This window comes from Rhyacophila brunnea, unplaced genomic scaffold (assembly GCF_057557595.1).
Source record: "Rhyacophila brunnea isolate RB1 unplaced genomic scaffold, BYU_Rbru_1.0 scaffold_13, whole genome shotgun sequence".
NCBI lineage: Eukaryota > Metazoa > Arthropoda > Insecta > Trichoptera > Rhyacophilidae > Rhyacophila > Rhyacophila brunnea.
Genome location: NW_028232785.1, coordinates 19,619,362 through 19,635,437, shown reverse-complemented (window position 1 = coordinate 19,635,437; position 16,076 = coordinate 19,619,362). Strand labels below are relative to the sequence as shown.

The following is a 16,076-nucleotide window of genomic DNA, read 5'->3' as shown; positions in this document are numbered from 1 at the left end:
GACGTCCCGTGGGGGTAGGCAGATTGAGCGTCGCTTGGGGGCGGCAGTTACTCGAAGGGCGGAAGATCGAGGACAATCGTTAGGTATATATAGAAATAGCTACCTAAACTTTGTAATAACGGAAATATCCTTTAATTAAAAAATCAGGTCACTGGTTGGAAACAAAATTTATTAATTAACATACATGATTTAACAGGAATGTATTTTTTGTTGAATTCGCGATGTCTAGTTTACTTCAGTTGTCCTTGGAGGTCACGTCCTTGATGACCAGCACTTGCCTAATTTTATCCAAATATTTATGTCAGTCACTCGCGAATTTTGGAAGTTGCCCGGTGTATTTTTAAATGTATCTGAAACCGTAGAAAGGATAATAAAAAGTACTGTATAAAAAAATGGGGCGGCATTTTATCTAGAGACGTCACTGCATGGCATCATCCAATAATTTTTAGTAGATACTGAAAAATCTTAATAGCTACACTTACTACTAAGTTACACATTCCCCCAATTCACCTTACAGCATGTATGTAGCTAAAAATAATGACAAAAAAACATACTTACATATTACTTCAATTTGTCTGCTTCTAATCCACTGCTTAGTCACAAAAAATAAAGCATTTCTGTACAATAGGTAGGTATCTACATAATCGAGTTGAGTTTTTACTTACATTAAATTTAATAATCTGAATTATTAATTAATTAAAAAAATTAAAATTGTTAATCATATATGAAATAGGTACCTACACACGTGATCTATCTTACCTACCTATGAATAAAAAGGGAACCTTCAATTACTCAACTGTTTCATTGTATATATAGTTGGTATTTTAAACAGAAGACGTAGGTACATATTTGCCAAAAATCTAAAATTCAGGTAATGTAAAAATGGCAACACTGGTTGACATCATAATGTCTATGATAGACATCTAAAGTATATTAGACACGTGCCGTTGTTAAGGTGTTGGAAGATTTTGTTGATTATCGCATAAAATGGAAGTAAAAACCGAAACAAACGATGGAATATTGCCTGATGAAACGGTGGAAGAAATCAGCGACGGTGCTTACCAATGGATTGACGTAAATCACTACAAGAGCAAGGGCCGATTTGACGTGTCAGTCAAACAGGAAAATGTCGAAGACGTCAGCAACAGTATCCACTTCAAGGAGGTGAGTAGATTCCTAATTTGTTTAGGCTAATTAATAATTATGTTGAAAATAAAGTCAATTATTAAACGAAATTGGAATTATTCTTAAAAAATTACCATTCATTTGGTAAGTAACTACTAGGCTAAAACAGAAACCGTTAAACTGTAGTTTTTCCTTCGAATTTACGAAATCAGTAGGTATTGCAATGATAAAAAATAGGTACTTATTGACACATCTACATTACGTACTGATAGAATACTAGTCAAATCGCATGCTATTGCGTGACAGAACATTGTAATGACCATAGATAGTTTTTATTGCAGTTGTATTCGGCGACGATCTATGCGAGTACCTACCTAATCTCGTAAAGGCCTATTTACTCCTATTTACTCGTCGACCCAACCAGATTCAATGATCATCGTGACCAATCGTCGACTTTAAATAGCAATAATTTGGAACAATTCAGCTAGGTACCGACTCAGCCTGTGGACGCTTGATTTGATTCATAATATAATATGCTCAGTTATAAGTAAAGCAACAAAATTAATTAATAAGTGAAGCAGCTTCCAATTTCTAAACGTCAATTTTGTATTTTGTCTAACGCGTGCTCTTTTCACGACTCCAGATAAACGACCCAAAGGTGTCTGTTTAAGATCGTGGCAGACCAATTTTGCAATATAATATGAGTTTAGCAAAACAAGAACACCGTTTATGATCATTTGTTGCTGACCATGTCAGGCAAGGTGTATATTAATCATGTCAAACTCAATAGGTACCTACGCATCTGAGCAGTGACATAACTAGGGTTGGTGTCACCCGGTGCGGTAAATGTACACCCCCCCCAAAAAAACACATACAATCTTTCAATAAAACTTATATTTTTAACGTATTTATTAATGTCTTCAATCTTCAATCAAATCTTCTTAGTGATCGCATTTGAAATATATATATAATAATAAGTTTTCTATAATTAGTACCTACACTATATAATATTATGTAACTGTGCAAGCAATTGTATTGTTCACTTGAATGGTTTGTTACGTAGGTACACTGAACACACCTGTAGTTATTTATTACAAAAATTGGTTATTAGTTATGTATTATAAATGTTTTAAGTAAAAAACACTGCTTTTTCACACGAACATTTTATTTTTACCGTTTAAAAAATATAGTAAGAAATGTGATGATTTCACAATAAGGACTACTATGAGACTGTACATACTGACAATGTTTCTTGCAAGTTGAAACATGTCAAAGACTAAGAAATGTAGAGGACCCGGCACATAGGTGGTCATTGATATACACTAAAATACCTCCGTACTTATTTTCTTTTCGTATACTTTGGGACGAGATAGAACGAGACGGATATAGCGATCCCGCTCGACATAAAATTTCACTTACATACTCGCGTTAGTCGCACTTGACCTTCGCCTTCCGTGCACAATTATTGTGCACGTGATGGTTTCGTTCATTCGAGCAAAACTAAAGTCTGGCAAAGGAAACATTCTTTTACAATATTTTTGTGTGAGGACTGTACGGAGGATAAAAACGTCATGTGTGCAGACACATGTAGGTAGGTGTGCGAGCGCTCTTGCAGGGTACATTGATACCTGGCCTTTTTATCATTAAAAAAACTTAAATAATATTCATAAAATAGGCATCGGGCCTGACAAACGCAAACTATGAGAATGGTTATTATCCAGTTGACTTCAACCACTACCTTCTTGATAATAACTCTAAATAATAATGATAGGACATCCATTTACATCAACTGGAGGGGCAGGAGAGGTACGACCAATTGTTGTTGGCACGTCTCATTTTATATCGGTTTGTAATTTGTAGTCGGCAACGCTGCAACCCATTATGTCCATTGTTCGAAATAGAAAAGTAGGTAATACACAAGAGTTAGGAATGTAGCATTCTTTATTAAATATGTATAATTTTAATCATCTCAAAAGTGTAGCTACATATAAGAAAAAAATATTCACATCATGTGGGCACGTGTGATAATTTATTCTCATTTGTTTCTGATATTGATATTATTATACAGAGATTCTACTATATTCTATATTATAGATATATATTCTACTATCTACAATTAATTCTACCCGAAAAAATATATGTACCTAAGTATATAATTAAAACAATAATTATATTAATTTTAGATGCGTGAATACAGTCTGATCAATATAAAGTCTGAGAAGGATAATGAGGGAATCGCCATCAAAGAGGAATTTGTTGACAACGCAATCAACCAAATCAATAATGAGAATCCTCAACCAGGCTGTTCTGGTACACAACATATACCATATTATGATCAGGTATGTTCAATTGAGCGTAGTTATGCACAAAGCAGCCAAACCACAATTTTGAAAAAAATGAGTTATTGTGATTTCCATAATCTCACACGTTTGTTTTACGTTGTGCACAAATCAGCCAAGCTGCTGTCATACAAACATCTCATATAAATGCGTTTTAAAGATTTTGCAAATCGCAGAATATGACATTTTCGATTTGCATAAAGCAACCAAGCTGCTGTCATACAAAAATGTCATATAAATGCGTTCTAAAAATATGCAATATGTATTCGTTCTGCAAAAAGCAGCCAAATGATAATATTATGTACTTACGTAAATTTTTAAAATCGTGACTGTAAGGTGTGTTTTTCTACATTCAATTAATACACATTATTTTCTCAATTACATTATATGTTTTTCATTTTATTATATATAATATAATATACAGATTTTTCCAGCGCTCGAAATGGACAATTTTACGAACCGGAGCGCTCGAAATTTTTCGAAAATATCAACTATATAATACTATAACTACATTAATTGTTAATGTGATTTATAAAAATAAGTGTGTTATTGTTTTATTATATGAAATATCTAGCTCAGACGGTCAAATTAATATTTCCACGAGACGGAGCGATAATTTTGTGGATTTTATGAACCGGAACGGCGCTTTGGTGCGTTCCGGTCCATTTCGAGCTCTGGATTTTTCATATAAAAAATAGTGCCAGGCAGCTAAATATTGATGTATAATTTACAAGTTTTTCGAATTATTTTCAGAATTTTGAAATTCCCATAATAATTTAGTAACCAAAGGCTATTTTTAAAGAAAATAATCAAAAATAAAGACTTTTCTTACAAAAGTAAGAGATGGCTGCATTCTGCAGAATGCACATTCTAAAAAAAATCATTTTACTCAAAACACCTGGACTGCTAAAACACCAAAATTTCATAGATTATATGCTTTTATCTCTTCAAAAGTTATACAAAATCATATTTATATAATATCTATCTAGCTTTGCTGATTTAAAGAAACACAATTTCCATAAAAGTGCTTCTATCCCTGTTTGAGGTTTGTGTGGCTCGGCTGCTTTGTGCATAACTACGCTCAATTATAATAGTTGTTTTTTTTAAACTTGATCACCGCCATATTTAGATTAAATAAGCCTGAGCATAACTTTTTGTACAAGTAACGAGTGGTCCACTTTTCAGCTGACAAAATCAGATCCCAGATTGCTTGACATACTGATTCGCCCTTTCTCGTTTCAAATTGAATTAGAAAAAATTCTCAGATCAAATATATTTACTATCAGTGTTATTTATAAATAATATACATTCCTGTAATTCATCAGCTGTCAAAGTCAGACTAGTCCTTCACACAAAAACCGGTGTAATATGGATTTCCAAAAAATATGTAGCATTGATCTATGCATTACATTTGTAGAAGGTGTATTAATGCTAGTGTATTATTTACCATTTAACTAATCTTTGAGTGAACACGTGAGACGTGCCAGTATGAGCACTCTATAGACAATGCTAGACAATGATATGAGAGGGGCGGAAAGGTAGGACCAGTCGTGAATGTATCGACTTTCTGTTCAGTCGGCAATGGCTTGATAGAACTTTAAAATGTATAAATTATACACGACGTTAACTTTTATTCATTTTTTTTCGAAGGATTGATATTCACACTTCAAAGTAAAGCTGTTCTCAACAGCGAATTCTGTCCGTCCATTTTTAGCCACTGATTTTTGAGCATTGCCGGCCGTATTGTCGTACGGTTTGAGGTGTCAAATTTCACGGCTTTGGAGGGGAATATTGAGTGCTTTTTACTGGTTCTCCGTCGTCATTATCTGTCAGTCGCCATTTTGGAATTAAGCTATCTTTTTGTCATCGAATTATAGTACGCCGTCCAAGGCATTATAGTATTTCGGCAAAAGTTATAGGATGTGTTGAAAATGTAAGTTTTTTGTTTGTCACATACATAAACATAAAGGAGAATTCGAGAAATTCCGATGCCCTGCTTTATTAAAACACCTCTTAGGCATAAAGCCCACCAAAGTGGCGCTCGGTGCGCTCACTACGAAGTAGGCCCCCTCCCACCCGCGCATTACCCTTCACCTTTATTATTATCACCGTCTCTCATAATAAAGCAATAAAAATATTATTAAATTTCTCGGGGCTTGTAATTAATATTTACGATGACATCATTCTACCAGCGAAATATCGGACACGCAGCAACTAAACAATGAGTTCACTGTTATAAAATAATGCCTACTCGCCAGTCTATCGACGACGCTTCCAGAAGCGTGATTTTGCTTGCCGTGTTCAATGAATGGGCTACGTTGTATTTTCGTCAAATCCAGTGTGCTCTGGCGTATTTTATTACGTAGTATTTTCGATGATTTACGCGCCACTAGTGAAATTTTGCGCGAGTGCCCCACTCGCTGCGTTCAGTAGGTTTTACGCCTTACGACCAAAAAATGCTAACGCCGGCCGCTGTCATTAAGTGCAAGAACGTAGTCGTCGCGCGGAGCGGCGGCGTCTTGTGAAACTCAAACGTATAACCGTGTGTAAAATGTTCGTAAACAGTGTCTTTTTTGGGGCATAATACACACGGTTATACGTTTGAGTTTCACAAGACGCTACGGCCGAGCACTTAATGTCACGTTAGTTTTTTAGAGTACAGACAACGCAAGACTACGTCCATAATCGGCGAATTCAATTAATTCTATTTTTCAAAATTGTGGTATTTTTGACGTACTATCCTTTTTTAATAGTACGCGAACCAAAATTTACTATAATTATAGTTGATAAATATATTATATATAGTTATAAATATATCACTGACAGATGACAGCGAGCGGCTGCGTAAACCAGTAAAAAGACCCGAATATTGCTAGTATAGGTACCTACTTGGTTAGAATTTATTATAGCATCATTGAATACGGTTCGGTAACAATCTTCTTACAGCGGTTTTCGCCCTTATTTTTGAAGAAATATATTCAAATGATGTGACCAGCGTGTAAACCGCACCAAACGGTGCATTTTTGTCATTTCATGTATATGTTACACCGAATGTGCGAAATTGACTATTACATGAAATGGCCAAAATTTTGGCTAATTCATGTAACAGTCAAGCCTGTTGCCTTATTCATGAATAAGGCAAATTTTCTGCTGGGTACATGAATTCGCCAGGGTATGGAATTCTTGAACTGTCAACATGACAGAAGAAAAAGTAAATTTAATACGGATGGTTTTATTAGTTATAATTGGACATAATATAATATTAATATTATTAGGTTAGGTTAGTGACGATACCCTGGTCCCGGAATAGTCTCAAAGGTACTTTATCTTCAACCGGTCCTGCCCTCGGACCGATTAAGAACCTTTGTTTGGCTAGCTCAGTACTGTTTGGGGAGAGGGTGGTCAACTAAAGTTCTTGATTGACACTTTTGGAATACACTTAATCGATATTATTTAGAATCACCACCTAGTAATAGGTTGGTGTCTAGGCTATTAATTATCCGATTAACTTTCAAATCGAATTTATTTTCGTAAATATTTACGTAAACGTCAAAGACAGCTGACTATCTGTCACTTTCCTTAGTATCGTTTCGTAAAATACTTCGCAGATTATTTTCAAAATAAAGACTCCTTGTAATAATTCAGTTTAAATTATTTATTAAATTATTCTTAATAGATAAATTTATTTTATTTAATTGTTTATTGACAATTATACACTTTAGTTTAATTTCAAATAATTACTTAATTATTTTATAAAACTTATTTAACTTAATTATTAAATAAAGTTAATTAATTATAATTACTTTATTTTTAATTTATGTACGATTACACTCTTATAACTATGAGTCGCCGACCGTAAACTTTAAGGAGATATGCTTCTTTAAAAAAAAAAATAATATCGCGAGAATAAGATCGCGAATGATGACGCGACGCGGTGTTGTTTACGTTATCAACTGACAGTCCGAACTGCGCGTCATCTACTTATGACGTCAGACCTGTGACACGTCGGAAATATCCCGCGAATGAATATATCGGGAAAATATTCAAAAACTATGCGAATTCAGATCGCTCTCGGACACAACCTCTCGGCAATATTGGAAAATCGGCGACTAACTTATATGGAAAAACACGTTCCTTTATACTCTCCAAAAGGGAACTTCCCGAGATTTGACGTCATTCCCCCCACTCTAATTTTAAGTTTTCTTGAATAACTAAAGAACTACTTATATTTTTAATCAAGAGATTACGTTTACGTATAAGGATTCAAATACTTGTTATCGAAGTATAGATTTTATTAACTTATAATATCAAAAAGGGACCTTAAGGGTCTTACATGATTTTTCTAGGCGTGTTCATGCGCGAAAAACGGACCAATGAGAGATTTTCCTACCTCCTCCACAGAGCCAAAAACCAAAGTCTTGGACCAATCACAGAAAAGCCGTTTATTTACCGGCTTTTCCGGAAAATTATGATCATTTAATTAAATAAAAATAAACAATTTATAAGTACCTATAGGTGGTACAAGTTTGGTAACAATCGTAAAAGTCTTTATAGTGCTTTCGACATAGATTGTCCAAATATTTATTAATTCATTTATCAGGTTAGCGGTAAAGAAAAATGAAAATATTTTCGCTAAAAATAGAGCGTAATAGGAACGTGAATCATTAAAACCACCGATCAGTTACGTGTGCACAAAGAGAATGGTAGAAATCGAACTTGTCCGTTTCTTTTATGCAGAACTTTGCGGGCTAACTGTGGGTAACCGGAAGTGGTTACGATTAAAATTTATTTAATTACATTTATAGAACACTTCAACTTAAAGGTATAACATTAGTTTCAGTCTAGATTTCTATGACAAGTATTTATTTATTGAGTTTGAAAATTACCTATTTCGGGTAATTTAATATTGATCTGTCAGGGTTAATTGACAAGTCTAAAGAACAATTTTTATTTGTAAATTAGGAGAGCAACCGAGTCCTTAAACTTACATTATCAGAATTTCTATTTTCGAAATTCCTTCATTTAACTTTTACAAAAGTAGGTACTTAAATTGGTACCCTTTTTATTACGATTCTAAATATTAATTCATTATTTAAATTGAACGTGTGTAATCAGTACTTACAAAACTTAATCATTAGATTTTAATTACGACAATATTTGATATCATAATTTATTTATTTAAGTTATTTTGCTTTGGTATCGGCAAATAGATCGAGACCAAATTTGAAAAAATAAAATTTATTTTTATATAATTCAAAATCAGATTAAATACAAATGGACATTTATTTACAATGTATAGCAAATGATATCCCATAAGTCGTTTACAATTTATTATCTATTTTTAACCTTAATCCTATACATTTCAATTACTTACATTTCACCTTATAAGGCCGTTCGGCCTTCTTGAAAGAAAACTCATCCATAGTTCAGTCTGAGGGGCTATAAGTCGCTCAGACTGTACTATGGGACTCAATACATAATTAATATAGCTTTGTTTAGAGGTAGGCCGCGTATTTTCAAGTAAAATCGACATTTAAGGTCGGATCGAAAAGTTGTGACGTCACTAATTTATTAAAAGAAAATGTCGGCTAATGGTGTACATTTTATGGCCGTGTCATTAGGTTAGGTTTGGTTTTGTAATTCTGAATTAAAGTATTCAACTGAATGTCCATTTTGAGGTTAGCTATCAAGTGTCAACAAACTATCACATACATTCAATCGACCAAGCACGAATCAAATCACGAAAATATTTTTCAATAAAATTCTTCCGTTATCATATTATAGTTCTAGATTTTTTTTGCGCATAGTAAATAGATATGAACGTCATTGCAGTTACATATTGATTGATATATTTTTATATTATAATCAATGACATTTGTTTAGTTTGATTAGTTCCAAAAAATACCACCGTAGCGCTACTATCTAATTTGTCCAAGACATGAACTAGACAGAAAAATTACTGCCGAATTCACGCACTCTCCAGATATTTTGTCTAATTTATGAACAAGGTAACGGGCTTGCATTTTTCATGATTTAGGCAAAATTTTGCCCATTTTATGTAATATTCAATTTCGCACAATCGGCGTAACATATACAATGGAGTCTGTAGTATTTCGTCTTCTGGATCTGTCACTTCATATGCGTTATAATTCCTAATTGATAAACCATTAAGCCAAAACTAAGCCACATCCGCTGAACGTATCTTTGCGATAGAATTCTAATATAAGATGTGCACATTGACAAACAATATCAAAGTAAATTTGGTAGCGTTGATCAAGCGTGAGTATTCGTGAGTAAGCACAGTATCACTTTTAACTTATTCGTTAATTCTATTTTATCAAAAGAAATACCGATTTTATACATAAAGATTAGCTGTCAAAACTTAAAGTATTTATGCAATATTTATATAATGATATATAATATCACAAGTATTTTTTATTTATTTTTAAGTTATTGAAATAAATATACGTACCAACCTTATTCTTTTCGTAGATTTCTATCAAGCAATGTATCACGGAACAACGTCACAGTAAACCACTGGACATCGTTAGAAAAAGTGCGGTTGACAACAATTTGGTCAAGATCAAAATACCAGATGCAACAATGAAAATCAACAATATGACGATACAGCATTCAGAGATAACTATAGATGAATCAAACGTCAAACGGGAGGTTCAAAAATTATACTTGCCAACGGTGGTTCGAATAATCTTGAGAAGAGTTACATATTTCCCACGTAACTTTATTTGCAATAATTGTTGTGGAGTGTTTGAATCTGTAAATCATCTAAATAGTCACTACACTACATGCATGATGACTCGGCATCATGATTCATACAATACGCATGGTGGTGAAAAACCATATGAATCCAATGTGCGCCCATGTAAAACCTCGAAGCGTGGTATTCACAAGATTGGTAAAAAACTACACCAATGCGAAGTGTGTTTTAAGAGTTTTCTGTACATTAGTGATTTGAAAAGACATAACATGAAACATACTGGCGAAAAACCACATCAATGCGATGTGTGTTTTAAAGGATTTCTGCAAATTGGTCATCTCAAAATACATCAAATGACACATACTGGTGAAAAACCACATCAATGCGATCTGTGTTTGAAAAAATTTCTGCGTATTGGTCATCTCAAAGCACATAGAATGACACATACTGGTGATAAACCACATCGATGCGATGTGTGTTTTAAAAGTTTTCTGCAAAGCTGTGTTCTCAAAACACATAAAATGACACATACCGGTGAAAAACCACATCAATGCGATGTATGTTTTAAATTCTTTCTACACACTAGTCATCTCAAAGCGCATAAAATTACACATACTGGTGAAAAATCACATCAATGCGATGTGTGTTTTAAAAGATTTTGGCGAATTGGTAGTCTCAAAGAACATCAAATGACACATACTGGAGAAAAACCACATCAATGCGATGTATGTTTTAAAAAGTTTCTGCGAAATAATCATCTCAAAACGCATAAAATGACACATACTGATGAAAAACCACATCAATGCGATGTGTGTTTAAAAAAATTTCTGCGAAAATATCATCTCAAAACACATAAAATGACACATACTGGTGAAAAACCGCATCAATGCGACGTGTGTTTTAAAAGATTTCTGCAAATCGGTGTTCTCAAAAGACATAGAAGGAATCATACCCCCAAAAAAACTGCACTAATGTGATGTGTGCTTATGAAAATATTAATTTATAATCTCAAATGACACTTACTGGTTACATACCATACCATTAAGCGTCGATTGTTTATATATAAATTAAAATTAATTAATGATGATTCATAATTAACTATTTATTTTATTCAACGAATAATTCACAAAACAAGATTTAAAAATGTACCATTCTAATTATTGAACACACATGATTTTGAAAAACACGTCTGAAAAAATATATTATAACCAATAGAAAAAAAATCTTTTTGAAAAAAGTAAGACACCCGGCGGGAATTGAACCTGCATCTCTTGAGTTTACGCCCCGTATCCGCATTATCCACTATGTTACGAGGTGAAATACTAATTACACAAATTTTAACGATCGCACATTACTATAAATGAACTGTACTGTATAATATATTGTAGGTTCACTCTTAAATCTTGTGAATTATTTGTTGAATAAAAGAAATAGTTAATTAAAAATTATTAGCAAGTTCGAGTAAATTACATCATAAAATATTGGAGAAATCCGTGACGTCGGTTAGTAATGGAAGTAGTAGGTACTAATACCAAGAAGAATGGATGGACTCACATGTATTCTGGCACGATTCTTCATAAGCATCACTTCGATTGGGAGGTGCGGAAATCACGGGATATAATATCGATAAAACACATTATTTTTGGTTTGACAATTTCCCCGCGCAGGGATGTTTAATTTCACTAAATTATTCAGACGTCGGTGGATATTACATTATTGATTACATTGTAGGTTACAACAGAGAAGATACATTATTATTACAGGCCATTGTCGCAACACTTTTTATTTATTCGGCACTGACACTGTGGCCAATTAATTTATTTAGGCACATTTCCGGGATTAACACCGACGCACTTTTCGGACGCACGATTCGTGTTTAAGGGTCGTTATAGGAATTAATATTAACACATTATCGGTAAAAGGGATTCACTAATTTGTAATCTAGGAACAAGCGCGGCCTTACGTTTTTGTATTGAGGAAGGCCGCGTGGTCACGCCAAAGCGTGACACGAGATACCTTCAGCTTTCACCGGAGAATCTACACTGTCCCACAATTATCTACAACGAATCTATGGGTGATGAGACAGCGGGGGGGTGCAAAGGGAAGGCTTTCGGTCAAGTCAAAACCTAACGGTGATTTTTTCTGTCACTTCGGCCGAGCGACGATTTCGACGGTAGATACAATTTTTTTCGCCCATCGAGGGTGCTATTATTTACTTGGCTCTGTCAGAGATTCTAAACATTCGTCAGGGGTATCCGAATGGTGTTTTTGATTAAATTGCTGATTTCGAATTTTAAACGTCATCGCGCCGTAGTCTTTTTCTTTTTGTCTGGTAACAGTACCTACTTCGATTTAATAAACGAAAACCGATTGCCAATAGTAACTTGATTTGGAAGACCGCTTATGAAAGGAAAATAGTTAAAAAAAAAAATTGTAATTAGTATGTCATCTCGTAGCATAGTGGATAGTGTACGGACGGAGGCTTAAACCCAAGGGATGCAGATTCGATTCCTGCCGGATGTCTTACTTTTTTCAAAAAGATTTTTTTCTATTGGTTATAATATATTTTCTCAGAAGTGTCTTTCAAAATTATGTAAGTATTATTAATGATCAGTCTGCATAGCCACACTACACTATGAAGCCAATACTTATGGAAACTGGCCCACAACAATTGGTCCTACCTTTCCTGGCCCCCCACCCGCTGGTCTCAATGGATATCGTATCATTGTACTATAATATGGAGAGTGTCTGTGCTAACGCACCTTATATTGTTTTTTGTAAAAAACGAATTATTTTAACTTATCTTTTAGATCTCGGAGTTCATCTGTTTTAGTGGTTATCTGTTATTAATAATTGAAAGTTACGATCAAAGTAAGTATACTTGTGTTCATAATATCATAATGCAGTAGTATGCTTGCTAAAATTGTGACAGTCAGTTCAAATCGATAATAACTAATAACTTATTTATACTCTCCAGTCTACATCAGGGGTGGTCAACCTTTTTATACCTGCCGCCCATTTTTGTATCTCTGTAAGTAGTAAAGTTTTCTAACCACCCACCGGTTCCACAGTAATAATGATTTATAAAGTAGGGAAATAACTTTACTTTATATAATTTATAAAGCGAAGTTACAGCAAGTTAAAGCATATAATAATAATTACTTACTTAAGTTTTGCAAAATAGTTCCTTATAAAACAAATAATGACCGTAGTTAAACCTATCTTTTTATTATACATAAAAGCATAAAGTCTGATAAAATTACACTTAAAAATGTTTTTAAAACCCCTGGCGCCCACCATGAAAGCTGGAACGCCAACTAGTGGGCGGTAGGGACCAGATTGACTACCCCAGCTAGATTATAATATATCAAATTGCGACTCTCAATGGTGTAATAAACAGAACAAATCGTCCCCTTATTGCAGAACTAGCCTAACTGATTTTTAGACATTTTACAGGAGAGCACTTTTAAACTTTATTTCGTCATTAATTTGAAAACTGTAAATATAAAAAAATTGATTTAAATATATGATAATGCATTGGTTAAATGCTTTGTTTATGTGAAAAAAAAATACCAAAAAGTATATTCCGTCACATATTTTATGCAGATAGGCTACTTTTGCACTACAGTATTTGAAATCAGCACTATCTTATTTGAGTTAAGCTTGTTCTGCATAACTATTAGGATATAGTTGTACTACAATAATTCAGATCAGAACTATCTTAATTGAGTAAAGGTATTTGAACGCGAACATAATGCAATAAAAATGGTACCTTAAGCGCATTAGGAAGTTAGGCTAAATTTGTATAGCACTACAAAATAAAAATTATATCTCACGACATAGTTTTTTTATTCACAAAATCTACCAAACACTTCAATGAACATGGGTACTTATAATATACTGTAGTTATTAATGAAAGTTAAAGTTCAATAAGTTATATAAATGAAAAGGCAATAAAACCTATTACTCATAAGCACTATTTTTAATTTAATCACTGTCGGTTTCATCCCTATTCACTTCTTGTGGTAAGGTGATCAGTCTTGTATAGAAAGAATGGTAGTCAACAGGGATTATTTTCTCCGGGCAAAGATACATTAGGTCACAATGTTTTAGCTTAGCTATTGGTATGACCGAACTTCTTACTGGCATCAATTTGAAGTCAGTTATCTTTTGAATTAGTGGTCCACGGCTGCGCTCAGCTGTATTAACTGGTGCAGGCGATTCTTCAAAGTTGTACTCGATTTGGAGTGTGTGTGGATTTTCTGGCATTACTGAGATTCATTTTATCTTTTGCCAAGAAAATTTGATTCCACGTTCATCCTAATCCCAATTTTTGGTTGTTGATTTCAAGCAATGTAGGCGTAGGGTCTCTTCCTACATGCTGATCGTGCTATTGAATACCACTAGCTCGGTGTATATACTGGTATTTTCTTGGCAGCCCTTTCAATAACACTATGAATCGAATCAACTTCATTTTGCGTGTGACCTTTTTCTGAAAAGATATGTGTTATTTTACAAGAGAAATTGGCCGCACAGAACATGTATATACAGTACATGAAATAGATACATTTTTTTCCAGCACGATTATCTGAAAAAAATATGATTTCTTTTATCCCTTCCGATACCTGTTGTTTGATGAAATCAAAGACACAGCTTCCAAATTTCACACACTCCTCTCATTCCAATTGATTCATGTCACATAAAACAATGACCTTGTTGTGATCCTAGATCATAAATACTGAGATTGTATGTGGCATACTTTCGTTTATGTTTATAGTATAGTTGTGCGGCTTCTGCTCTGGGATTTGTAAGACTTGTTGTTGCGCAATAGGAACATTTTATTTAAGTTTGCCTGCTCCTTGACATTTATTTTAACTTTCGGGTAATTTCTTTATTTTTTAAATGAGTATCATATTCTGCTTTCATAATATCTTTTTCTTCATTACTGCTCTGCTCATATTTCAAGAAAAAGTCACACTGGTCCTTCTTCGGAGTAAAGAATAATTAAATTCATTACAAAATATGCCTCTATATGTAGGTACATTGAAGCAATGGCTACTGTTAAGCTTTTTCCTTCGTAGTCCTTTTTATATAGGTCAAACATCTTTGTTATATTTAATGCTGCATCCAAGTACTGCTTCGTGGTCTTTTTTCGGCAATAATGGCTGCTTACTGTAGAAAAACTGTTAATGTGATCCCTCACGTTTTGCTTCATGTGGTCGCTTACCGCAAATATCCTCTGCAACCCTCTGCTGTCATCAGCAACCGTGTTTTAATTAAGGTGGTATGAATTCTTTGCAGCAGTCTTAACCATTTGATAACGTATGCTCAATGAGTTTTAAAACAATTGGCATATTTTAATCTTGTTAAGATCTTCTGAAAGAAAATTTGAGTTGTCAGTCATTTTACGATGACTTCTTTCTCGACCTTCACTTATATCAATTGTAGTTCTTTTTTTTATTAAATTCAACGAAGCGGTTCACGTTGATTATTTATATCACCTAAATTCCAAAACTGATGAAATATTGCAATCCTCTGTCCTTGGGTAATTTTTATAGAACAACCAAATTTGCATGTTTGAGGAGAGGGTTCCTTCATTTGACGCTCACATATTACATTGTTTTTCCAGTTTATAAATTCGTTTCCAGAATTTCGCTACTTTTTATTACATTTCTGCGCCACAGAGCTTCATTACGATGTCTTTTCCTAGTCTTTTTTTCCCTGCTTGACTTGAGTTATACACCTCTAGGACAGGTGCTAGAAGTCGATTTACAATATTACCAATACCATTTGATGAGTTTTCATCACTGTGTGATGATAGTGAATGCTGTGATGGTTCATAGTCTGATCCACTGTCGGTAGAAAATGGGTCCACTTTCCCATCATTATCAAAG

The 16,076-nt window shown here is 33.8% G+C and overlaps 1 protein-coding gene across 1 annotated transcript in view; it reads left to right on the top strand.

The window, feature by feature from the left end:
* The first annotated feature begins 961 nt into the window (after positions 1–961).
* Positions 962–16,076, top strand: part of LOC147076833 (uncharacterized) — a 34,531-nt gene continuing 19,416 nt past the window's right edge. The window contains exons 1-6 of the mRNA XM_085940935.1: positions 962–1,164; positions 3,309–3,464; positions 9,957–10,200; positions 10,612–10,800; positions 10,838–10,851; positions 10,923–11,075. Coding sequence (XP_085797061.1) covers positions 988–1,164; positions 3,309–3,464; positions 9,957–10,200; positions 10,612–10,800; positions 10,838–10,851; positions 10,923–11,075 — 933 coding nt within the window. The 5' untranslated portion in view covers positions 962–987. The remainder of the gene's footprint in view (positions 1,165–3,308; positions 3,465–9,956; positions 10,201–10,611; positions 10,801–10,837; positions 10,852–10,922; positions 11,076–16,076) is intronic.